At 31.0% G+C, this 26,093-nt stretch overlaps 3 protein-coding genes across 13 annotated transcripts in view; 2 read left to right on the forward strand and 1 right to left on the reverse strand.

Moving 5' to 3' along the window:
- Positions 1–12,863, forward strand: part of LOC134686007 (uncharacterized) — a 62,171-nt gene extending 49,308 nt beyond the window's left edge. The window contains exons 35-47 of the mRNA XM_063545739.1: positions 2,535–2,668; positions 3,189–3,430; positions 3,782–4,097; positions 4,980–5,556; positions 5,871–6,120; positions 6,715–6,812; positions 7,930–8,031; positions 8,499–8,670; positions 9,122–9,229; positions 9,819–9,968; positions 10,819–11,108; positions 11,625–11,749; positions 12,205–12,863. Of these exons, the coding sequence (XP_063401809.1) occupies positions 2,535–2,668; positions 3,189–3,430; positions 3,782–4,097; positions 4,980–5,556; positions 5,871–6,120; positions 6,715–6,812; positions 7,930–8,031; positions 8,499–8,670; positions 9,122–9,229; positions 9,819–9,968; positions 10,819–11,108; positions 11,625–11,749; positions 12,205–12,371 (2,731 nt within the window). The 3' untranslated portion in view covers positions 12,372–12,863. The remainder of the gene's footprint in view (positions 1–2,534; positions 2,669–3,188; positions 3,431–3,781; positions 4,098–4,979; positions 5,557–5,870; positions 6,121–6,714; positions 6,813–7,929; positions 8,032–8,498; positions 8,671–9,121; positions 9,230–9,818; positions 9,969–10,818; positions 11,109–11,624; positions 11,750–12,204) is intronic.
- On the forward strand, positions 11–3,612 carry LOC134681198 (uncharacterized). The gene is made up of 3 exons (XM_063540701.1): positions 11–358; positions 2,535–2,668; positions 3,189–3,612. Exons 1-3 carry the CDS (start codon positions 258–260, stop codon positions 3,434–3,436), a joined length of 483 nt encoding a protein of 160 aa, XP_063396771.1. The 5' UTR covers positions 11–257; the 3' UTR covers positions 3,437–3,612.
- A 4,346-nt stretch (positions 12,864–17,209) lies between the features above and the next one.
- LOC134681206 (EF-hand calcium-binding domain-containing protein 7-like) overlaps positions 17,210–26,093 on the reverse strand; it is a 34,083-nt gene continuing 25,199 nt past the window's right edge. For all 11 annotated transcript variants that reach the window (XM_063540796.1, XM_063540781.1, XM_063540749.1 and 8 more), the window contains 8 exons: positions 25,665–25,771; positions 24,484–24,641; positions 22,178–22,311; positions 21,621–21,769; positions 20,941–21,078; positions 20,098–20,187; positions 19,453–19,560; positions 17,210–18,616 (listed from right to left, as the gene is read on the reverse strand). In XM_063540796.1, the coding sequence (XP_063396866.1) occupies positions 18,545–18,616; positions 19,453–19,560; positions 20,098–20,187; positions 20,941–21,078; positions 21,621–21,769; positions 22,178–22,311; positions 24,484–24,641; positions 25,665–25,771 (956 nt within the window). In that variant the 3' untranslated portion in view covers positions 17,210–18,544. The remainder of the gene's footprint in view (positions 18,617–19,452; positions 19,561–20,097; positions 20,188–20,940; positions 21,079–21,620; positions 21,770–22,177; positions 22,312–24,483; positions 24,642–25,664; positions 25,772–26,093) is intronic.

Raw genomic sequence — 26,093 nt, forward strand, 5'->3', positions numbered from 1 at the left:
TGAACTGAATAGTCTAGAGAACTGCGCATAGTTATAGTCTATTTTTAATATATCTCACGAATGATAAAACTTATAAAAAGATCAAAATTTAACTTCAAAAAGTGTTCAAAAGAGATAAATCCATTTATTTGTTCAAGTTTTGATACACCAATTATAAATATAGCCCACGTTTAGTTATATTGAGTGGAATTTTTTAGTTTCTTGGAATAGCCTGTATGGCGGGAAATTTCTGGAGAAACAGCTGATTGATAAACAAGATGCCTGTAAAGAAATATTTTCCCAGCAAAGAAATCAAAAGGCTTAGCTTGACTGGAAAATTTGAATTGGACAAGAGGCACTCTTCATATAAACATTATAAGTTAGTTTTTGACACACCATGCACTAGTGCACTACAGAAAATAATATCCTCAATAAAAGTTGTAGATCTAAGATGATAACAAAAAATTAAAAAGACACACAAAAAACAAACACATGTCAACAATATGTCAAAAGATGTAAAGAAATACCAACAACATTATCTGTTATAAACTCTAACTGTCTGGCATTCCGTCCAACAGTCATGCTATTAATATCTGACCAATATGGCAATAAAACAAAGAGGGAGAAAAAATAATCATATTGCTGATATGCTGTCATAGGTGGGTGGATCCATCTGGGGGATGGCAGTCACTCCCCCTTTCATGTGAAAATTTTGGTTGATTATACAGGTAATACAAAAAGTTATGGATCTGCGACAGGGTCTCATTGGGGGGTTCCAATCCTGGATCCTGCGACAGGGTCTCATGGGGGGGGGTTCCGATCCTGGATCCTGCTTACTGTTTTGTCAGATTCCCGTATCCCACTTAAACTATGTATGTAAGCAATTCTAATTTTTTGTCATTTTCCTGGGTCCCGCAAGACCTTATTTCCCGTTTTCACGGCACAATAATTTGACTTTCATGTGTCACAAAAAAATCGGCAATCCTGCGTCAGGCTTAGACCCCAAATGAGACCCACTGCCACTGGCTGTTTTACTAAATGATTAAAATCATGGCTTTTTATTGTGAAGCCTATGTTAAATTGTACTTTTATGTCTATTTAGCCACTTCAATTGTTTGAAATAATACTTCAAGCAATCTTAATAAGTACAATAAGCTAGTTTCCAGATATGGTAGGTAATTGAATCTGTCTCATGATGTAAATGTAGTAATGGTTACTTCCAACACATGTTGAGCGAATTTTTTTGAATTTTTTTTTTATGTTTTACCGCACAAAATATTCTTGAAATTAAAATCTTAATTAGGCCAATAAAAAAAAAATGTGTGGTTCCAGTTACCTTCCATAGACTCAATGTATAAAAAAAGACTTAAATTAAAAAAAAAACATCCTACCTACATACATTTGTACCCTAACTTTTTTACAGATGTAACTGGAACATCACATACTATTTTATTTGGTCTTAGATGGTTACCCTCATTTTGGTTGCAAGTGTATTGAGATTTTATATTTCCAGAACTTTGATCGTGTTGATATAATTGCAGCAATACAGGCACAACTTCTATCTGGTAAATGTCAGAAGGCCAAGAAGGGTGTGCTAAAATAAATATTTTTAAGGGAAAGACATGATTTTAGAAATACATATAGCCTATTGGAATTTTATTAGATTATTGACTAATATTTTTCTGCTGCCTTCAATTTTTGACTTAATGTATTCTGGTTGTACAAATTTACAGGGGGGTAATTATTATTGGGAGAAGATTTAATGACTGGAGAATTTCAGAAAAGGTATCAAAAGTTCACAAGAATATTTTTAGCGCTTATCTGTTTATTATGAACATTCATTTCTATATAAATATAGTGTGTTTACTTTCAATTCTAGGTTTTCTTATCGATCCATATTGGTCATTGATATAGCATACAGACCCTCTCCATTTAATAAACTCTGTGACTGCCGCGGATAGTAAACTTGAAAATGATAGCTGATAGAATTTTGAAAATACACTTTATTCTTTGTATATATATATGTTCAAAGTATACAGAAAAACGCAAACCGGAAGTCTAATCTGACTTAAAATTTCGTCCAATGACAGGACAATATCCGGATGCCTTTTTTCTCGTTTTCCTCTAAAAATAACTCAATCTGAATAATCATGAATGGATGACAAATGGCACTATGCACTGTACCTATAGGACACAGAGGCGTGTTGATCAATTTATTGTGGAAAGAAGAGAAGCGACACCCAAAATGAGATCTTCTCGTTTAATAGTATAGATTGGTCCTAGTGTTACAGTATATGAGAGATGTCATTTCCAAAATTAGTTCATGAAAAAGTTTTCTATTGAAAAGTCTTGTTAAGGATATTATAAAAAAAAAGTTAGTGGCTGACTTAAGATTAATGTATAATCAAAATAATTTAGGACAGCTTTAGTTAATATTGGCTTTGTTTAGGGGACCCTCCTTTTTCAAAATCCTGTATCTGAATCTGAATGTTTTGGTGGTCCAAACCAATTTTGTCTAACAGATTTGTGAGTTTTTATGTTGTATATATTTACAGATCATTTACTCTAGATGATGAGCAGTACGTAGTGGGTGATTTTGTTTTGATTGCAAATGATGAAAATGGAAATGAAAACTTGGAGTCTAAAGACACTGCTTTTACAGCACAAATTAAAGATGTCATTGAAAAGGGTAGGAATATGAAGTAATGTATTGATATTATGAACACTGATTAAATGGCCTTTTGATAAATATAAACACAAATTTGAAGGTCTATTGAGGAGCAGGAACAAATATGATGGCCTACTGATGAACTTGACAACTGATTTAAGGGCCTATTAATTAATAGGCATACTGATTTAATTGCAAATAATCAGTTGAATTTATAACTTAGAATACTGCAGGGATGAATTTATTCAGCAATTTGTTATTTTCAGAAATAAGATGTCATGTATTATATACATAACTGAATCTTTTTAAATTTATTTGCCTATAGAGTCCTGAACTGGAAGGCAGGTATTTGGAAGAATGAATTGCAGTGACAAATGATATGTCCTTATGCAAAGTCTTACTCATCAACATTTACTCATTTGAAACATGCTAAAAGGTTACTAGATTACCTTGCTGAACATTTACTGGTCAAGTGAAGAATTTTTAAATGAATCCCTACATAAACATTGAGGCGTGTTATATTAATTGCTTAATATTTCAGAATACAAGTCTAAGTCAAAGAAGAAGGATGTTGTTGCAGTGGTTACTTGGTACTGGAGACGGGAAGAGTTACCTGATTCACATCTAGCGACAATTGAAGCTCATCAATTTGAAGTTTTTAAGAACTTAACCAATATCCCCGAGGAGATTGATCCGGAAACTATATTAGGAAAATGTCAGGCAAGTATGCTTAAGTTGTTAATGAACAAGGGACTATATCACATGAAGAAATATGAAGATGTGGTATGAGTGCCAATGAGACAACTCTCTATCTAAGTCACAATTTGTAATTGAAGAACCATGTTAGGTCAAAGTATGGTCTTTAACACAGAGCCGTTGCTCACACCAAACAGCAATCTATTAAGGCCCCAAAATTGACTAGTGTAAAACCATTCAGACAGGAAAACCAATGGTATAATCTACATAAAGGAATTAGAAACACTTATAATGAACTACATTAACCACTGAACATCAGGTTCCTGACCTAGGTATAACTAATTAGATTTATTCTTTAATTTACATAGGACATTAAAAGTTGTTCAGGGAAAGCATAAAAAAGTACTGTGTTAGATGTAGTTTTTTTTATTATTGCAGATAGAAACAAAAGCTGTGGAGGAAATGAAAACTGTGAGCAGTCGTCAGAAAAAGAATGAACAAATGAAATTTTATGTAACAAGATCATATAATGGAAAATATTTTATTCCTCTAAAACAACCAAAGAAAACTGAAAAAGACAATAGCAGGATAAGGAGACAATCTATGCCTGCACATATTAATGGAGGTGACAATATAGTTAAAGCATTTTCAAGGAGAAGTTTAAATAATATAAACATTCATGACAATGAACATAAAAGATCCTCATCTCCAGTAAAACCTTTGCAGTCTGTTGCTGTTAAAGAAGTAGAAAAAAGTAAGTATATATAAATATGATATGCTTTCACGACTAGCAGACTAAGATGTATCAACTAACCTTCTTGAACATGGTTGGGTAAAAAAGTCCTTCTTGCCCTTCTTGAACATGGTTGGGTAAAAAAGTCCTTCTTGCCCTTCTTGAACATGGTTGGGTAAAAAAGTCCTTCTTGCCCTTCTTGAACATGGTTGGGTAAAAAAGTCCTTCTTGCCCTTCTTGAACATGGTTGGGTAAAAAAGTCCTTCTTGCCCTTCTTGAACATGGTTGGGTAAAAAAGTCCTTCTTGCCCTTCTTGAACATGGTTGGGTAAAAAAGTCCTTCTTGCCCTTCTTGAACATGGTTGGGTAAAAAAGTCCTTCTTGCCCTTCTTGAACATGGTTGGGTAAAAAAGTCCTTCTTGCCCTTCTTGAACATGGTTGGGTAAAAAAGTCCTTCTTGCCCTTCTTGAACATGGTTGGGTAAAAAAAGTCTGTTTACAGTGTGTCTTTTTAAAACAGAAATAAAAGATATTGTAAGGATAATTAAACTTGCAAAATGATAATACACACTGATAATGTCATGACAGAAAAATGACTAAAAGACAGTTAACAATTTAAAGAACAATAAAGAAGAGAGAATGAATATACTGTCTGGTAATTCAACAGAAAGTGGGAAGGATCTCAAATAAGGTATGTCAATTAAAGTGTTGAGTTCCAACAGTCTGACACAATTAAAACAAAAGAAATACTGTTTTCATCAACAAACAAATGTTATTACAGTTTGTCAAGCTCTCAATCTCTTAATTTGAAATTATTTGTTTCAGAACTTGTTAGTCCAAAAGCTTATGGAAATAAATATGCATGACATTTAGTCAAAATCTTAATTTGAAATTATTTGTTTCAGAACTAATTAGCCCAAAAGCTTATGGAAATAAATATGCATGTTTCAAGGGAGAGGATGTCACAAGATTTCTCATGGATGATGATGCTTTTGATACAGTGTCACTTATATCAGATACTAGTAGTACTACTAGTCATGCCAGTAGTACATCTAGTGCTACACGGAGATCTTCACGACTTTCTATTAATAGTAACATTCAAAATGAAAATTCGACCTCAAATGAGAATTTGATTGTTAAACCAATTACTAAATCAAGTCCAGCAATTTTGAAAACACCTAAAAGAAAACTAAGTTCATCTTCAGGAGAAAGTTCATTGTCATTGAAGAAATGTCGGACTGAACCAAAAAGACGATCGGTTTCATTTGCCAGTGCAGATTCAAAAGCAAAGACTGTTAGTAAAATACAAAAACAGAAGGTTGTGCCAACAGTAGTATTGAGAAAAGTTCAAGATCAATATATCTCATTCCGTAATCAGACTCCTGAAAGTGTAGACAGGCCTGTTACAACTAGAAGAAGTCTAGGGGAAACATTTATAAAGAATATCACACCAAAACAAAACAGGAGTTTACGACAAAGAAGGTATTTTTACTTGAGATACATTTGTTTGTTTTGTAAAATTTCTATATTTTGAGTAATTTTGGCTGCTCTTGTTCTACATATTTGTCTGCAAGTTACTTGTCCTGAAGAATAAAGTTTAATAAAGAACACTTTTCAACTAGTCCAATTCAGTAAAAAAAAAAAAATGCATTTACCTCATCATTCTCTGACTTTTCAATCATTTGTTTGTTTTTGAAATATACCTATTTTGGTAAAAATTGCATTTCATAATGATTTAATAGGGGTAAACATCACAGGGAAAAATAATTTAATTTTTATTTATGGCTTTTTTTCAGGAAGATAGATTATAATGAGGCTACAGGAAAAGTGGACTTTGGTTTGAATGATTCTAATGACGTATTTGTAATAGAAAATGAAAGTGATAGTGACAATGACAGTCTTGCTAGTCTCAAACAACTTGGAAGTAATAAGAAGAATGCAAGAAGTAAATCAATGCCTGATAGCTATAGTGATAGTGGCTCTGATAGCCATGCTAGTCTCAAACAACGGAGTAGTAAGAAGAAATCAAAGAGTAAATCAACACCAGTGAGTATTTGCTAACAAGACATAGTTAATTTTTATAAGTATTTAGTTTTACTGTATATAAATATTCATACTTTTGTTTGCTTGAAGTTTACATAATGACACATTATTGAACATAGATCTCTATGCAAAATAATATTTGTCGGATATTTTCTAATTTTTCAAGTATCAAAATAACTTGTTCCTATTGCAAACGTTATAATTTTTACTTCCAGTTGTACACATTAAAACACTGATTTTACATGTAGATTTTTAACATGGATGCTATTTCTTAAAATAAATTGGACAGGATGGTATTGAATGTTTGTGCCGCCAGAAATAGATTTATTTGTATTTTTAGGCAAACAAAGTAATTTTCTGACTGCATTTTTATGTATTATAGACTGGTCATCAATAAAAACTGTTTACTTCTAATCTTTGTGAAGAAGGTAAATATCAAGTGTAAATATTAAGAAATTGATTGATATCCCACAGAAAATTTGTGTCATTAAAATTATGGTGCATGCACAGTAAATTCAAAAATGAATTAAACATCAAAGGACAAGAATTTGATATAATTTTCAACCAAATCTTATTAATATATTATGTTTTTAACAGAATCGTAGATCTACTGCAAGTGAAGTAACTCCACATATCCCTGGCAGATCTCGGCCATTGATGTCACCGACAAGTGTATTGGAGGAGGCAAGAGCTAGGTAAATGGATTAACTTTAATAAGTCTTTACTGATCAAGATTAAAAATTACTTCTTGTATTTCTATTGATTCATTGATTTTTGCCTGCTTAACACACATTGACTTATATTTCAAATGATACCAATATGGAATTTCAAGCAAATGCTGATCTTTTGTAAAATAATATAAACAATGTTTAAAAAGTATAACATCATAGATCAATTATTCATGTACAGGCTGAAATGAACTTTTGTTTCTAAAACTGTTTTAATATATTGTGAACATTAAAGTCATAAGAAACCTCAAATTCAAAAAAAAATATGCATATGTTTTTTATAACTAAATGGATAGTTGTCATTATACAACTTATGTACATATACTTTTTTTCTGAGGAAAATTCTTTAATTTGTCCACATTTAGAAGAAGTTAACTTATTTTTAATTGCTTGCTTCCAAAAGTAATTCGCCGACATATTTTCCGTATGCATAGTGACCCAAGCGTAACCCTCCTCGTAAAAATCAGGTGACGACAATACGCATGGATCTGTCATTGAAATAAACAAATATCTGATTATATGTTAAACACGTGCTCAATACCCATGCTTTTTGTGATTTGTTTACTATAAGGTGACAATCAGTAAAACTCGGCTTCAAAACACGGCATTTAATGAGCAGCCATATTTGTTAAATCATAACAAAAAGAGAGAAAAAAATTGACGATTATATGATATATTTGTGAAAATAATGATAAAATTGGCACAGAGGACTAAGTTTATGATGTATACATGCATTGGTTCAAGAATTGGACAAACATTATTTTTCACCACTCACTCGTTTCATATGACGTTAAATATGATATCTGCTTAAAACAAAAAAATCTTCCAGGAACAATGTAACAATGATACAAAGGTTTGACTTTAATCTTGTTCAAACATTGAAAAATGTTTTAAGATATACCTACACTTACTGTTTAGCTAAAGGTTTTGGAAAAATGTGTACTAAATACTGTAGGAGGCTGAGTGCATAAACCCAACAAGGAAACTCTTATTAAATTTCAAATTCAATGTAATTAAGGTAATTCAAATAAAGTAAATTTTGTTTTCTGAAAGAAAAAAAATGTATTGAAAATATGTTTTACAGGTTACATGTGTCAGCAGTACCCGATTCATTGCCATGTAGAGAAAAGGAATTTGAAGATATTTTCAGTTTTGTAGAGAGTAAAATATTAGATGGAACTGGAGGGTAAGGTTATTTGTTGACTTTACTACACAATGTGTATAAAACCTATTTTGATCACATGCATGGAGAATTTCAGTGTATATAAATTACTTCTGTAGTGATATTTTTCTCAAAAAATATCTGTATAAAACAACAACTAGTCATAGTGGTCTGTAGTTGTATAAACTTCTGTGAAATGCAATCATCCAAAAAATATATTGCAATAATAATAGATCACATGCATTGTCAATTCTACTTTTTCAGTACATTTGAAAAAACAGATACACACAAATTACTTGTCTAGTGGTATTTTCTTAAAAATCTGTATAAACAACAACTGGTCACTATGCATGCTATGGTCTTTGGTTGACTGTGGTTGAAGACTGTATAACCAGTCTAGGTCGTTAAAAACTTTCATCATCATGGTCTATTAAAAAAAGAAGGCATGAATTAGATGTGTATGATGAGTATCTTTTGTGATTATTTTACAGGTGTATGTACATATCTGGTGTACCTGGAACAGGTAAAACAGCTACAGTCCATGAGGTGATTAGGGCCCTTAATAAGGCATATGAAGATGGAGAATTAAGCCAGTTTAAGTACATATCTATAAATGGAATGAGATTAACAGAACCAAGACAGGCTTATGTGCAGATACTTAAGGTACACTACTTAATAGTTATGTATTTTCCAAGTCATTACATTTTTCTTTTCAAATATAGTTAAGATATCTAGTAGTTCATTGGATAAGTCTTATTGTTTCACAAACATAACATCAAATAAAAAGATTTTTCAGAAAAGCAGATTTACTCAAAAGCAGTGTATATAATTTGCTGAAATAGATATGAAACCTCTCAATTGGAAAACATTTTGTAAGATACTTGCATGTTCTAGAATCTTTTGTATGTTAATTTATCAGTTTTTAAATAGCACACTATCATGATTATGGAAATAACAAATTGAGTGGAACATTTACTAAAGGATTTTAAGAAATACAAAGATTATCATCTTGACAAACAATACTGTATGTATGCAATTAAAGATTAAGCAACAAACACACAAGTTAGCAACTTTCTGGATATTACATGATTACATTTTATAATTTAATTTCCAGCAATTGACTGGACAGAAAGCTACTCCTGATCATGCTGCTGATTTACTGAATAAAAAGTTTACAACTCCTGGGCCAAGAAAAGAAACCATTGTTATGTTGGCTGATGAGGTTTGTTTGGAAAATCTATCTTATTTTATGCTTTAATGAAATAAGAGATGTGGGATAAAATTAATTAGACAGCAGCCCACCGAAAATTATAAATTATGAATGTGCAATGTTACTTTATATTTATATTTTGCATGATGGTTTTATTTGATGTTTAGAACAATATCATTCTTTATTTAATGTTGAAAGCTAATGTGATTACTGTAAATTCAAAAATTATTGCGTGCATGTATTATAATTGCGATTTTAATTTTTACGATTTTGAGAAAAATCCTATTTAATCATGTTAATAACCTCGCAATAATTTCTGAATTGACAGTAAATGTTTTGAATCAGTTACTGATATAGGATCATGAACCTATTAAAATTTCTTTTCTGGCTATGATAACTACAACCAAAGTATTATTTTGTCAGATGTTATAATGTACAAATGTACAGTTTCTATATAAAGGTCTTAAATTCCACTACATTAAGAATGACTTCACTTCCATTTTCCGATTGAATCAATCTATCATAGGAAATTCTGTCATTTATATGAAATTATATCTGACACACAGGGTTACACAAAAACCATATTTCTTTTTTATTTCAGCTTGATCTGCTATGGACAAGAAAACAAGATGTTATGTATAATTTGTTTGACTGGCCCTCACAGAGACATGCTCGGTTAGTTGTCCTAGCTGTTGCCAATACTATGGATTTACCAGAGAGAATAATGATGAAAAGAGTTGCCAGTAGAATTGTATGTATTATTTGAGAAAATTAAAATCAAGTAGTAGAATGTTAAAATGATTTTTATTTTCATTATGTTTTTATTTGATTAGGTTTTATTTATGCAATTTCAAAATTGTTTCATGGAAAATCCATACGTATATTATTAAATCAAGTTTGTAATATTGAGAACCTGATATTGGTGCATTTTTCGACCAAAAAACATAGCAATAATTTCTTAGTTAACAGTATTGAATTAATTAGTGAATTGGTCCTAATATTTCAACTTGAAATGTAGCGTTATGGATAATTTTACATTATTAGCATCATGAAACTTAGAATACACAGGGAAAAGGGAAACATAAAAATAATAGACCTTTGGAATCAAGATGTACATATAGAAATCCATCTACAACTTACATTTAAAGTGTGTATGTACTAAATAAACTATTATCTGAATTTACATGTTAAACACGTGCTCAATTTCCATGCTTTTTGTTGATTTTTTGTCGATTATTGACAAACAGGTGACAATCGTTAAACTTCGGCTTCAAATCATGAACTTTAATTACATGCCATATTTTCACAACAACACTGACCGATTGAAAAAAAATTTGATGATTATACGAAATTTACACTAAAAAATTGATAAATTCGTGCACAGAAGACTAAGTTAATGATGTTTGTGTGCATTGGTTCAAGAATTGGAAGATCATTATTTTTCACCGGTCACTCGTTTCTTATGACTTTAATTTATTGTGCATAATTTTTTTTTAATAAATTGTCTATTCCTCATGCATATTAACATGTTTTCTATGCATTTAATTTGTCACTGGAAGTTGAACAGCCGTCATTATCATAAGATGTTTATTCTGTTTCAGGGACTGACAAGGATGACATTCCAGCCCTACACTTTTAAACAGTTACAGGAGATTGTTGTATCTAGAATGAAAGGGCTGAAAGCATTTGATTCAGATGCTATACAGCTGGCTGCTAGGAAAGTAGCGGCTGTGTCTGGTGATGCTAGGAGAGCTCTGGACATCTGTCGTAGATCTACTGAGATAGCTGAAAAAAGGTCTCCGTCAAAGAAAAGCAACATCTTAGTTGGAATGTCACATGTTGATGCTGCACTTCAGGAAATGTTCTCTTCTCCAAAAATTGTTGCAATCAGGTTTGTTTTATTGCATGTTACTAAGAAATTATTGAATATTTCACTTTATTGTAATCTATTAAGATAAGAAGATGTTGTATGATTACCAATAGTACAGTTTTCCAGACAGAGACCAAACGATGTTTGTGTTAGCAACATTATTTAAAGTCTCTTTCTACTTAATTTCAAATATTTCATGGAAAATTTCTCACAAATTTAAATTTGATATATCTGATCTGCAATTTGAGTAGATGAAGTATTAGTAAATTTGAAATAAACTTGAATCTGATTTGCTTAGTAAATTTGAAATTAATTTTTCATTCTTTAATAAATAAGTCTGAGGTTTCACATATTATTGTCAACACTGATGGTTCTGTTGTCAGACAAAGAAAAGTTAGTTATATTATCATTACTGTTTATATAAAGTAAAAAGTGTTCAATTGATTGCCATAGTAGAATATGACAATTGTTTTCATCCTAAAGAAATTTTAGTTTTGTTCCAAAACTTTTAAAAATTGTTTCTTTTTTTCATATCAGAGGACTGTCAAACCAAGAGAAACTGTTCCTGAGAGCAATTGTAGCCGAGTTCACAAGGTCAGGGTTAGAGGAAGCTGAATTTTCAAGAATTTACACACAACATATATCACTATGTAGATTTGAAGGTAAATGATTTATGGTAAACTATAATAAATTGATATAGCTTGGTCAAATTGAAATCTCAGGAAAACACCAAATAAAAGGAGGGGTTGTATTGAACTTTTAATTGAACATATAAAGGTTGAAAATATGATGAACACCACTGTGTAACACACATGAACTTGCCTTAACAGGAGTTCTTTTTCGAAAATGCTTTTCTAAATACAGACTTTTAAACTGTAATACCTAAACTATAGACTGGATTTTCTTGATACTTTCATAGCATTGTGCACCTCCTTATTAATTTATTTTTAAATTGAATTGATTTTTTAGGGGAATTTCCTGCTTGTATGTATAAATACTCTTAAACTCCAAAGCAGTAACTCAGATGTGGATTGCTTGTGGGTATACATTTGTAATCAGAGCTTTTTCTTTTTTATAGGCAACTTTCAACTCGATCTAACCTTATTTTATTTTGTAGGTTTAACCCCACCAACAACTTCACAACTAGCATCTATATGTTCAAGACTTGGTAGTATACGACTGCTATTAGTAGAACATGGCCGCCATGACCTTCAAATGAGAGTTCGACTCAACATCAGTCAAGATGACATTTTGTTTGCTTTGAAAGAAAAGACAAATGTTTGATAAACATTGTAATTTGAAAACAGCCAAATGTGTTCATGAAATAAGAGTGTATTTGTCTCAATATATGTGTTCAAGAAATTATAATGTATTTGTCTTAAAATATGTGTTCATAGAAGAATATTACAAGATATTATGGAAAAAGTAGGTGTTTAATTGGCAGAAAGTTCATGAAAGTCATTAGGTATATAAAATGAGTTTTTTTATTCAAAGTTAACTTACAGTTTGCAGTTTACAGTTTGCAGATTATATTTTTAAACATCAATTATTTTTTTTAAGAAGGATTTTTATTTAATTAAAAAAATTTACCCAAAAAAATGACTAGGATTTTAACTGTCAATATTGACAATAAATAGAACAACTTAAGTATTTTATCTAATATGTGTAATTAATTACTTTAATATAAAGATACTGATGTTGATATCATAAGAAATAATTTTAAGTTATTTATTATATTCATTTGTGTACATATAAAATATGTAATGAAAGAATTGTATAAATCTCTGTGATTATCGGACAATAAAAATGTAAATATTAGAATAGGTTTTTTTTTGTCAAGCCTGCAACTTTTTGTTGCAGAAAGCTCCACATAGGGATAGTGATCTGGAAATGTTGTTAACTAACTTCTAAAGCTTTATATTTTAGTACGTGGAAGACCATGATGCTTCATACTTTGTATATATAGATGCCTCATGTTACAAACTTTCTGTCTGACACATGGCCAATGTTCTCGACCCCTTTGACATGGTTCAGTGGTCACAGTAAAGTTTTTATACGACCACATAATTTGAAAAAATTTTCGTCGTATATTGCTATCACGTTGGCTTCATCGTCGTCCGAAAACTTTTAGTTTTCGCACTCTAACTTTAGTAAAAATGAATAGAAATATATGAAATTTAAACACAAGGTTTATGACCACAAAAGGAAGGTTGAGATTAATTTTGGGAGTTTTTATCCCAACATTTTAGGAATTAGGGGCCAAAAAGGGCCCAAATAAGCATTTTCTTGTTTTTTGCACATTAACTTTAGTTGAAGAAAATAGAAATCTATGAAATTTTTACACAAGGTTTATGACCACAAAAGGAAGGTTGGGATTGATTTTGGGAGTTTTGGGTCTTACAGTTTAGGAATAAGGGGCCAAAAAGGGGTCCAAATAAGCATTTTTCTTGGTTTTCGCACCATAACTTTAGTATAAGTAAATAGAAATCTATGAAATTTAAACACAAGGTTTATGACCACAAAAGGAAGGTTGGTATTGATTTTGGGAGTTTTGGTCCTAACAGTTTAGGAATTAGGGTCCAAATAAGCATATTTCTTGGTTTTCGCACCATAACTTTAGTATAAGTAAATAGAAATCTATGAAATTTAAACACAAGGTTTATGACCATAAAAGGAAGGTTGGTATTAATTTTGGGAGTTTTGGTCCCAACAGTTTAGGAATAGGGGCCCAAAGGGTCCAAAATTAAACTTTTTGTTTGATTTCATCAAAAATTGAATAATTGGGGTTCTTTGATATGCCGAATCTAACTGTGTATGTAGATTTTTAATTTTTGGTCCCGTTTTCAAATTGGTCTAGATTAAGGTCCAAAGGGTCCAAAATTAAACTTGTTTGATTTTGACAAAAATTGAATCCTTGGGGTTCTTTGATATGCTGAATCTAAAAATGTTCTTAGATTTTTTATTATTGGCCCAGTTTTCAAGTTGGTCAAAAATGGGGTCCAAAATCAAACTTTGTTTGATTTCATCAAAAAATGAATAAATGGGGTTCTTTGATATGCCAAATCTAACTGTGTATGTAGATTCTTAAATTTTGGTCCTGTTTTCAAATTGGTCTACATTAAAGTCCAAAGGGTCCATAATTAAACTTAGTTTGATTTTAACAAAAATTGAATTCTTGGGGTTCTTTGATATGCTGAATCCAAGCATGTACTTAGATTTTTGATTATGGGCCCAGTTTTCAAGTTGGTCCAAATCAGGATCTAAAATTATTATATTAAGTATTGTGCAATAGCAAGAAATTTTCAATTGCACAGTCCTCAGCAATAACAAGAAATCTTCAATTGCACAGTATTGTGCAATAGCAAAAAATTTATCAATTGCACAGTATTGCGCAATAGCAAGAAATCTTAAATTGCACAGTATTGTGTAATAGCAAGTATTTTCAATTGCACAGTATTACGCAATAGCGAGAAATATCTAATTGCACAATATTGTGCAATAGCAATAATTTAAATTGGAGGTATCTTTCTTTGTCCAGAATAGGTAGTTGAATCAACTTAAATCATTGTTTTTTTCAATATACAATGTATATTCACTTTTACTGCCAACTGATAAATTAAAACAATCTTTACCATTCAGTGATAACAAGCAATTTTTTACATTTTAATATTTTATGATATATTTAAATGAGTAATCATTGTTGCAAACTCCATTAGAAATTTGAATTGAGATCAGTTTTGGAATAAAGGATATGGGGATGTAAAAAAAAAAATTGGGGGGGGGGGGGGGTTCAATTTTTCTCATTTGAAATTTCATAAATAAAAAGAAAATTTCTTCAAACATTTTTTTGAGAGGATTAATATTCAACAGCATAGTGAATTGCTCAAAGGCAAAACATTTTTTTTTAGTTCATTGTACCAAATTCATTCTGTGTCAGAAACCTATGCTGTGTCAACTATTTAATCACAATCCAAATTTAGAGCTGAATCCAGCTTGAATGTTGTGTCCATACTTGCCCCAACTGTTCAGGGTTCAACATCTGCGGTCGTATAAAGCTGCGCCCTGTGGAGCATTTGGTTGAGTTTTGGTGCTTTTTTCTAATACTATATACAATAGGTTAACTATATTTGGTGTATGGAAATATTTTATGAATGATTGTATGGTGTACATGTATTTCTTGTTTGGTTGTTATGACCCTGACCTCATTTTCTTGAATCATGTTAAATTTATGTGATACATTTAGTTGAAGTAAAGCTTTATATTTAGGACTCACAGTATAAAATCAATGATTAGTAAAGAAGGCCAGACATTTTAGCGTGTGCACTATTGTTCTACAAACTAAAGATACATCAATCCTGTCATCTTAGTACTGTTTATATACACTAAGGATAAACATAGATGTAGTCATAATGAAATTTTTAGGTTGACACTTTTAAAAAGTCCCATATTTGATAGATTGTACTTGTGAAAGAGTTGGTGCCACTTTTGTAAAAAGTTAGCTCAATTAATAAGTCACAGAAAACAATAGCATTTGTATATTTTCAGCTGGCAAAAGTTTAAATGGCCATGTAAAACACTAACTGATTCTGTAATTTTGTATCTTGGGTGCTGCAAGATTTCTTTATTATTCAATTATTTGTTAGGTCCTCTATATAAAGTTGATCATCAGCTCTACTGATGTTGATTCAAATTAACATGAAAGTTTCAGGTCTAGGACCATCAGATGTAAGATAATTGTTTGTATACAATCCATCTAACTATGGTACTAGTATTTGCCTTATTTATACCTAAATCAGGCAGTTTTCTCGCTCAAATGTGTTACATTTGTAAGTCTGAGGCCTTTTATAGCTGACTATGCAGTTATGGGTTTTAATCATTGTTGTAAGGCCATACAAATAGGTACTAACTTCTGTGTCATTTGGTCTATTCTGGAGAGAAGTTTCATTGGAGATCATACCACATCTTCTTATATTTATAACTTTGAAGGCCTCGCTGTGACATAAGATAAAGAACTACAATAAAAGCACTGTTTCTTTGCTTCCAGTTTATTTTAAGTGTGAATAGGAATTTTGTGTAATGAGCTAAAATGCCAAATCAATTTACAGGGAGTGCCAAGTAGCTGATGGAGAAATTCAATTTGACCTTTTCATGCTCCCAACAAGATTGGTTCAGTGAAATGCTACAACTCAAGGTTAGAAAAGGGAAAAATTTTGATACAGACATTTCAAAGTAAAAAAAAAAGTCACCAGACACAGAAAAGACAAACAAAAGATTACTGCTATTTAATGTCCTACTAGCTCAGTCTGGAGAAAATAAATTAAACCGGCTATCAAAGATCTGCCACCTACATAAAATTCCTCAATTGACCCAAACCATGAGGATCAAACAAAAGTCTTCTACTTAATTGACTTAAACACTAACAGTAAAATAAAATAAATGGAGAATGGGACACTGATGATGCCCCCACTTGCGGATCAGGTTATAAAGGGACATATATAGATGATGCCCCCTAAATTCGAAATTGATCTGTATTTTAATACAATAACTGAATAAGGATTGTGTACAAGTTTCACAACTTGGGGGGGGGGGGGGGGGGGGGGGGGGGGGGGGGACAAGTTTTTGTTTTTAACAACCTTGATTACCCATGAGAATTTTGCACGGTCCGCATAGGTGGAAGCAATACCAGAAACTAACTTGGGGATGTATGGAGGGACAAAATATAAAAATATAGGAACATACATCTTAAGCATGGGGTACATTCAACTGTTTTCATTGAAACAATCTTAAAATGAAAAAAAATATATATAGGAGGTTAGCCCTCAATTTACATGATGGGTTTATTTTGTATACTGCCTTATTCGGATCACCTCAACTTGTACACAAGTTTGTCATAATCCTGTAACTATACTTTGGCAAAAAATGTTTAGGTACATTGCAACTCAACACCTTTAATCTTAAATTTGGGAATTCCTCTAGGTTTTTTGTCTTTTATTTAGTCTTAAATGTTGTGATTTGATTTATATTTATAGAAATATGTTATTTCCTTTTTGTTTGTAAACATTTTATTTCACTTCTATCAGAAAGTAACTCTAAACAGCTGTTAATGAAATAATAAAACAAAGCAATATTATCATAATTTATTCTATGATCACTAATATTAGTAATGGAATGTTTACATGATTCAATATATTATTAAAAATAGATCTGTTCATGATAATATGCAGGCATACTTAAAAACTGCATGTAATGATAAAGTGCTGCATTTTGTCTGAAAATTTTGAACATACCTATCCAATTTTATCAAGAAATGTTACAATTAATAGCATTTTTATAAGCATTCCTGTCATTATCATAGGAAGGTCTCTAACTACTTTCCAACATTTACTCTAATCAAACTACAAAATAAGTTCAACATTTTTATGGGAAACTTTTCCATATTTCCAGAATACAAAAAGCTTGAGTAATAAATATAATGTAAATCTTTTACAAACCATATGCAACCTATAAAAAAAAACAACACTGAAACATTAAGAAATCAGAGAGAATGCATGTTCTTTGATATTTATATAATTTCCTCCAGTCTTAAAAGTTTATTGTTTCATGATACGACAGATTGAGGATTGAAGTGCAGTGGTTGATGTATCTAACATATGAAATTTTATTGACTGGCCATTAAAAATGCTCTTTTTTTTTAATTATGGCCTGAAAACTTTGGTGCTGTCTGTTCTGTCAGACATTTTTGCAACCTTGTAATAAATGCTAAAAAAACGAAATATCAGATTAATCATAACTTGCATTCTAAGTGCTGATAAAAAAAATTGGCAAATCCTGCTATAACATTGATAAATTTTTGACCCTATTTGATAATTGCATTAATAAATGCAATCAATAATATCTTGTTTAAAAGTATTGGGCTGAAAAAGATGCTTGCTCTGAAAAATAATTTATGCTATAACAGCAACATATTTCATGCAGATTGTAACCCCAATTTAGCTTTCAATAATTTATAATATTGCACCACTGCGATTAAACTTTAAAAGTAGTGAAGAAATCAAAGACAACAATGTTTTTAAAAACTTTTTAAGTTTGTCCATGTACAATAAAAAGGTTATTGCATGAATACGGGTGAATATTATACCTCATAAAATATATATTGTACTCATAAGCTTAAGCAATATAAAAATCTAATACAGCAATATGTCTTAATCTATCTGTATAACATGTTATAATGTTAAAAAACTCTTTTCATAGAGATATTTATTTCACATTCTACAGTAAATAATTAGACTAAATATTTTGATTTTTTTACGTTCATAATACATGTACGAAGTACTAAATTTCATTTCTACACCTGTTTTCTATACCATTCTACAATAAACAACATTTCTTAAATACAAAACTGAACTACATTATCACAGGACGGAAAATATTAAAATGTTACTAAACATCTTCTACTATCAACGTATTGTCTCTGTACATTTCACCTGCCAATCACGATCATCGTCTTCTGGCATCAGGTGATAGGCAATCTAAAAATAGAAAAGGAAAACTTTTTCAGTACTGCATACCTTTCATATGCCACTTCTAGACCATCTTTTCAGTTGTCCTCTATTACAAGACCTACCACTTGTATATATTGTTAACTTGTTCTCGTTCTGAACATACATGAAATATTTGCCACTGGACATTAAGCAACCCCCAGTCAATTAATCATTTCATATGTCACTTTTTTTACATTCTTTAGAAAACTTCTATAAATTATTGAACAATGGGATTTATGTGTGATGGTTGGAAAAACACATCACACAGTATAGCATTCTCACATTAAGCTTGATTCCATTTTAAGGAGATCTCATTGGGGGGTTCCGATCCAAGATTCCGCTTACTGTTTTGTCAGATTCCCTATCCCGCTTACACTATGTACGTAAGCAATTCTCATTTTTTTGTCATTTCCCAGGTCCCACAAGACCTCATTTCTCATTTTCATGGCACAAAAAATTGTCAATCCTGCTTCAGCCTTAGACCCGAATGAGACCCACTTTTAAGAATACAGAACACATAAGGGAGTTAACTCTTTAAAAATTAGCCTTATAAACTTTCCATGAAGCTTTAATTTAATTAAATTATTGTTATCCAACTAATTTTCCTTGAAATACTTTCTGATTAGTGCTTTCAAGCCCACTTCACCACGGTTTAATTTTATGATTTACAAATTTACTTGATTCAGATAAATAAGAATTAATAGATCTAAGTTTTACATGTTTGCCAAAATTTATATTCAAGTTATTTTTCTACCTGTGAAAGCTAGTGAACACAAAAAGTTGTTTTAAAGTAATAAATTCGAATCTAATGGTAAAAAACTTACAACTGTTGAACCTGGGTCCACTCTAAGTGTTCGCTGTAAACTGTCGTGATTGCTGGTAACATTTTCACTTCGACTACAATCTAGTTCAACTCGTACTCTGGTGTGAGACTGAAATTTATAAATTCATTTAAAATTAAAATAAAAGTTTTTTTATTACTATTGTACACAATGTTTGAAGACTTTTTTTAAACATGTCAATCAAAATTGCAAAAGTTGTATATTTATAGGTAATGGATGTATTTATAAGACTCACTTTGGTATTTTAAACTTGGAATTATAAAGATAGGCTGTAAAATCAACTATATTATCCCTTTACCATGACAGCTGTATGTACATGTATATAAAGATTTCTACATGTTTACTGAGGGGGATAGGACCTTTATCAGGACGCCAGGATTGGGTGTTTTTAAGTCTGGGAATTCGGGATTGCAATTTCGGGCTCTGGGATTTTTTTTCTTCAAATTTGGGACATCTGGATTTCGTGTTTTTTTAGCCCGGGATTTCAGATTTCATGTTTCTAAGCTCGGGATTTCGGGATCAGGACCCCTCCTACCCTCCCTCTTTACTTGAAATCCTAAAATATACAGAAAATAAATAATGTTACATGAATATGTTGGTGTATTTAAACATAATATTTTATTTTACCTTGTTATCAAGTACTAATGTTGCCCATCCATCATTTGTGTATGTGTACATACAAAGGTCCTTCATTCCTTTTACCCTTGAAATCTCACCCTGAAACAAACAAATAAACTTCTATTACAATAAAGTATATCTATATTATATATAACAACAAGAATGTGTCCCAAGTACACGGATGCCCCACTCGCACTATCATTTTCTATGTTCAGTGGACCGTGAAATTAGGGTCAAAACTTTAATTTGGAATTAAAATTAGAAAGATCATAGCATAGGGAACATGTGTACTAAGTTTCAAGTTGATTAGACTTCAACTTCTTCAAAAACTACCTTGACCAAAAACTTTAACCTGAAGCGAACAGACGCACAGATGGACGGACGAACGGACGCACAGACGGACGGACGAACGGAGGCACAGACCAGAAAACATAATGCCTCTCTACTATCGTAGGTTGGCATAAAAAGTTATATATAATATATATAGATAACTACAGTTCAAAGTTCTCAGTTACTTTAACATACTGAAGTCAGAAAACGCTTCATGATTTTTCATTTTCCAAAATAAAATAAAAAAATAAAATATCTTATAAAATGTCAAAATCATTAATGAAAATGAAATAAATAAACATTGTAGTTAAATTCTCTGTTAAGTATTGGTAAGAGGTTGTTAAACTTAAGTTTATAGAACTAAACCTTACTTATTTAAAGTCATTTAAGTTTTGAAGTTATAGTTCAATCTTTTTTGAATAAAGGATACTTTAAAAAGTATCAAATCAAAGCAAATATCAAACAAATGACAAAGCCAGTTGTGTTATGTATATGAAAATTAAACAAGGGAAGTAAGCTTACATGTTTTATAAATGATTTGCTGATAATGTCATCAAATGAGAGATCTCCTGGATATGTTGGGTAGCTGTCTACTCGCACAACATCTAACTCAGCATCATCACAATCCTCTGTGTAGACATCAAGTTGGAAGGGACATGCCTGGAAAGTGAAAAAATTATTATTTTCTCAAATGAGAAGCAGGTGCTTATCTAGAGTTGGTAAAAGGGAGACATTCACACAATTGAGTGTCAGTCCTTAGTAACCCAAGTGGACACATCAATGACTAGAATTCTATCTTAAATTTCCTGCAAATACTCGAAAAATTTGTCTTCTTTTTCATAATAAAATACCAATATCAGTTTTTTCTTTAGTCAAGTGAACATGATCTGTTACATTAATTTTGTCATTATGAGAAGAAACCCTGTAACCCAAGGAACATTTTAAATGAGCTTTCTGGCTTGATTTTGGCCATTTTCATCCTCATTCCAACATATAGCAGAGTAAGGAGTTGAACTCTGTGTGTTCATATTAGATAGTGAAAGTAATCTGACCAAAAGATATTAAATCAACTTAAAATATTTGGGAATCAGAATGGCAACAATTTATCAGGATAATGTCAAACACTTAAAAAAATATTTGGTTTAATTTTTCATTCAATTGAATAAAAAAAAACAGCAAATTATATTATAGAAAAAATATACCTGGTCCATGACAAGCTGTTTGTTATACCCCATACTGACAAGTGTGGTCCATAAGTCTTCAGTATCACCCTCAGAATCTTCAGCTTCCAATTCATTCAGTTGTAGGAACCCTGCTTTTGTTATCTCTCCATCTTCTAAATCTATCCTGTCTATAATGTATAAATTTCCAATATAAATGGGTTTTTAAGGAAAGAGTGGAACAGATTTTAAGTTTACAAAACACCAAGAAATAGTTCTTCATGCAAGTGAAACCAAGATTAGTTACAACAAAATAAACTTCATGTATTTATAGCAATTTATAACGTTAACAATCAACTCCCCTTTTTTCCCCTAGAATTTTGAATTTGTCCCAAATTTTCCCAAAATTATGGATCAGATTTTATGGAATTAATTTTTCATCTTGAAATATTTAATATATATGTTTATACTCCTAGTTGTTAGCTTTAATGATTTACATTTTTCTAAAATCTGATAAAAGATTCAAAAGCAATTAAAATAGCTATATACATCAAATACTAATAGAAAAATATTATGAAGTGAATCTTTATAACAATTACCTTCAACAACCTGCCATTCTTCGTCAGCTACTTCTTCACCACTTGTTCTGATGTTAAATAGGTTAAATTCTTTTCTACTCATAAATCCATTTCCATCTAAATCACTGTAGTCAAATATGTCTTCTAACACTTTCCTACAAATGCCAATTATAGATGATGATACATGTAATTAAATATTTTGTCAAAACAAAATTATCAAATGATATCTATGTTTTTGTTGTTACATTGTTTTGAAACATGTTATGATTGTTAGATTAAGTATTTAAATTATCATAAGATGTTGTTTTTTTATCTGAGTGAAACCATTATTAATATTATTATTATTATTAATGTTGCTTCTATATCTAAACAGTGGCACTTTTTAATATTAATAAATAGATTTGTTGTTGGGGTCAAAAGAGAAACTTTAGTACATTTAAATGATCTTGTATACATTTCTGTAAAATATTTACAACAAACAGTTTCACATGTCAATAGAAGCTAAAAGTCTAAAAATCAACTACATATATATGAACCAACACTCATACCTCTTTTTTAATGATGATAAATAGATCTTTTGACTGTCAAATGCTACTTACGAGTTCTAGAATCTAGATAAGATAAATGAAGAATGTGTCCCACGGACACAGATGCCCCAGCTTGTTTATATATGACAAATTCTGAAAATTTTAATTTTCAAAGGGACATAATTTGAAAACTGTGAAAGTGATGCCATCATGTTTGTTGGTAATAAATATAGTGTATAAGTTTTATAGCATTAGCTTGATGCAAATTAATGTAAAAGAACAGAAAAAAAATTGGGATGTACATGTACTGCCTTAGCTTGGGCATAAAAACAAGAGGCTCTCAAGAGCCTGAATCGCTCACCTTATTTCTTTTAGTTAAATCTCTCATCAATGATTATTTTTGCTTTTCAATTTATTTAAATGTTCTTTGGATCGTCCTATTTTCTTCAAAAGCAAAAAAAAATAATCATTTTCTCCTATGTTCTATTTTAGCCATAGGAGCTTTGATTCTTGACATACAAGGAAATAAAATATAAAATTTATACTAGATACTCTGAAACTCATTTGGCCTAAGTTTGGCTGAAATTGATACAGCAGTTTCAAAGGAGAAGATTTTTTAAAGTAAGTCAACATGATGAACCAATTGTGAAAAAAGTCTTTAAAGGGCAATAACTCCTTAAGGGGTCAATTGACAATTTTGGTCAAATTTGACTTATTTGTAGATCTTACTTTGCTGAACATTATTGCTGTTTACAGTTTATCTCTATCTATAATAATATTCAAGATAATAAACAAAAACAGCAAAATTTCCTTAAAATTATCAATTCAGGGGCAGCAACCCAACAACAGGTTGTCTGATTCATCTAAAAATTTCAAGGCAGATAGATCTTGACCTGATAAACAATTTTACCCCCATGTCAGATTTGCTCTAAATGCTTTGGTTTTTGAGTTATAAGCCAAAAACTGCATTTGACCCCTATGTTCTATCTTTAGCAATGGCGACCATGTTTGTTGATAGATCAAAACTTCGGATACAATTTATAAACTAAATACCCTAAGGAACATTCAGTTAAAGTTTGGAAGTAATTGGCCCAGTAGTTTCAGAGGAGAAGATTTTTGTAAAAGATTACTAAGATTTACGAAAAATGGTTAAAAATTTACTATAAAGGGCAATAACTCCGAAAGGGGTCAACTGACCATTTCGATTATGTTGACTTATTTGTAAATCTTACTTTGCTGAACATTATTGCTGTTTACAGTTTATCTTTATCTATAACAATATTCAAGATAATAACCAAAAACAGCAAAATTTCCTTAAAATTACCAATTTAGGGGCAGCAACCCAACAACGGATTGTCTGATTCATCTGAAAATTTCAGGGCAGATAGATCTTGACCTGATTAACAATATTACCACTGTCAGATTTGCTCTAAATGCTTTGGTTTTTGAGTTATAAGCCAAAAACTGCATTTGACCCCTATGTTCTATTTTTAGCAATGGCGACCATGTTTGTCAAAAGATCAAAACTTCGGATACAGTTTATAAACAAGATACCCTAAGGAACATTCAGTTAAAGTTTGGAAGTATTTGGCCCAGTAGTTTCAGAGGAGAAGATTCTTGAAATAGTTTACGACGACAGACAACGATGGACGACAACAGACGACGACAGACGACGGACGACGACAGACGCCAAGTGATGGCATAAGCTCACTTGGCCCTTCATGCCAGGTGAGCTAAAAAGGAAACAACATAAATAAATCAGAGTACCGGAAGATAAATTTTATTTGACTAGCGTCTAACCTGAAAGATTTGGTTATAACATATTTGCCTCCTTTGTCTTGGGATACCAGTTTAGCTTCCTTTCCTGATTCTGATTTTCGATTTTTAAATCTACAGCCTGTTGTATATGGCATAATGTAATATTTACCAGCACTCAAATCACAGCTTACACCATATTTCTTTAAATAGAAAAAAAATTAGGAAATTAAATGTATAGGTTGAGAATTTTCAATATTTATCATCAGACAAAAATACACATTTATACTGTATACCTTACAATAAATTATTTTCATTTACCTGCATATCTTTTTCTATTTGGCGGCATTATGTTAAAGGTTATTGTTGTTTTTCTGAAATTGTTTAACATCTCTCAGCGGTATCCTACTGCTGCCTTTATTTATTCACCACTTAATTTATTGATTTTGTATTTACATTGTGTCATAGATCAAATTTATGCCTTCAGTGTATGTTCACTTGTGTTAATATTTCTTTTGATTGAGTTAAGCCATTTCAATTGATATTTTATAGTGTGTCTTTCTATGTTGTGATGTTACACTATTGTTTCAGATATTGGTAAAGGTTAGTACCTATTAAACATTTAAACCCACTGTATTTTTTGCACCTGTCCTAAGTCAAGAATTTTACGTCCAGTAGTTGTTGTTTGTCGATGTGGTTCATCAGTATTTCTCTTTACACATTTTTATATAGATTAGACAATTGTGTTTCTGGTTTGAATGGTTTAGCACTAGTCATATTTGGGGCCCTTTATAGCTTACTGTTCTGTGCGAGCCAAGGCTCTGTGTTGAAGACTGTACTTTGACCTATAATGGTTTACTTTTACAAATTGTGACTTGGATGGAGAATTGTCTTGTTGGCACTCGTACCACATCTTTTTATATCTATTGAAATAAAAATTTGATGGTTGCATCCATCAGGTTTGTCTTATGACCAACTACAGTTTCAAAGTGTACATGTCAATAAATGAATCTATATTTTTCTCTTATCTTATTATCTCTGGCATTCAAAATTAAATTCATGATTAGAGAACAATTATTGGCTTTTAAAACGTAGTTTGGTAGCTACAATTTTAGTTTAAACAGTGTTTACAACACTCAACTATGGTTTCCTCTTAATTTGATCAAATATCACCAGAGAATACTGACCATATTATACAAATGATTTTTTATTTTTTTATAACTTACTCCTCTGGAATCTCTGTGTTCTGTAAAAGCTACGAGTAAGTTACCATCTTCATCTGGTCTGTCTCTCAATATAAACACAGAAGTATCTACAGGACTGCTATCCATTCCTGAAATATACATGTCAATATAATATGGTGTTTTAAAATAATCTGTAAGTATTAACTTTAATCTTCTAAAAATTACTTATTAACCAAAGTTTTGTAATGACCTTAAAGAAATTCAACATATTGTCAATTTGTGATTTTTTTCAAGGATTTTTTTTTACACTTGATTTTCACAATCGTTAGTAATTGTTTGGTATATAGTTTCACAATATGCATTCATGGCTCCACTCTAGCAAACATAGCCAAGAACTGTCCTTTTTATGACTCAGTCATTGAATCAATTCTTTTTTGAAGTACTATTATACTATGAAGTATTATTATACGT

This window comes from Mytilus trossulus, chromosome 1 (genome assembly GCF_036588685.1).
Source record: "Mytilus trossulus isolate FHL-02 chromosome 1, PNRI_Mtr1.1.1.hap1, whole genome shotgun sequence".
NCBI lineage: Eukaryota > Metazoa > Mollusca > Bivalvia > Mytilida > Mytilidae > Mytilus > Mytilus trossulus.

Excerpts from the sequence above, each read along its gene's own strand:
- LOC134681198 (XM_063540701.1), top strand. The coding sequence starts at position 258 with ATGCCTGTAAAGAAATATTTTCCCAGCAAAGAAATCAAAAGGCTTAGC. Across the intron at positions 359-2,534 it reads TCTTCATATAAACATTATAA|ATCATTTACTCTAGATGATG; the intron begins GTTAGTTTTTGA and ends ATATATTTACAG. Across the intron at positions 2,669-3,188 it reads TAAAGATGTCATTGAAAAGG|AATACAAGTCTAAGTCAAAG; the intron begins GTAGGAATATGA and ends TTAATATTTCAG.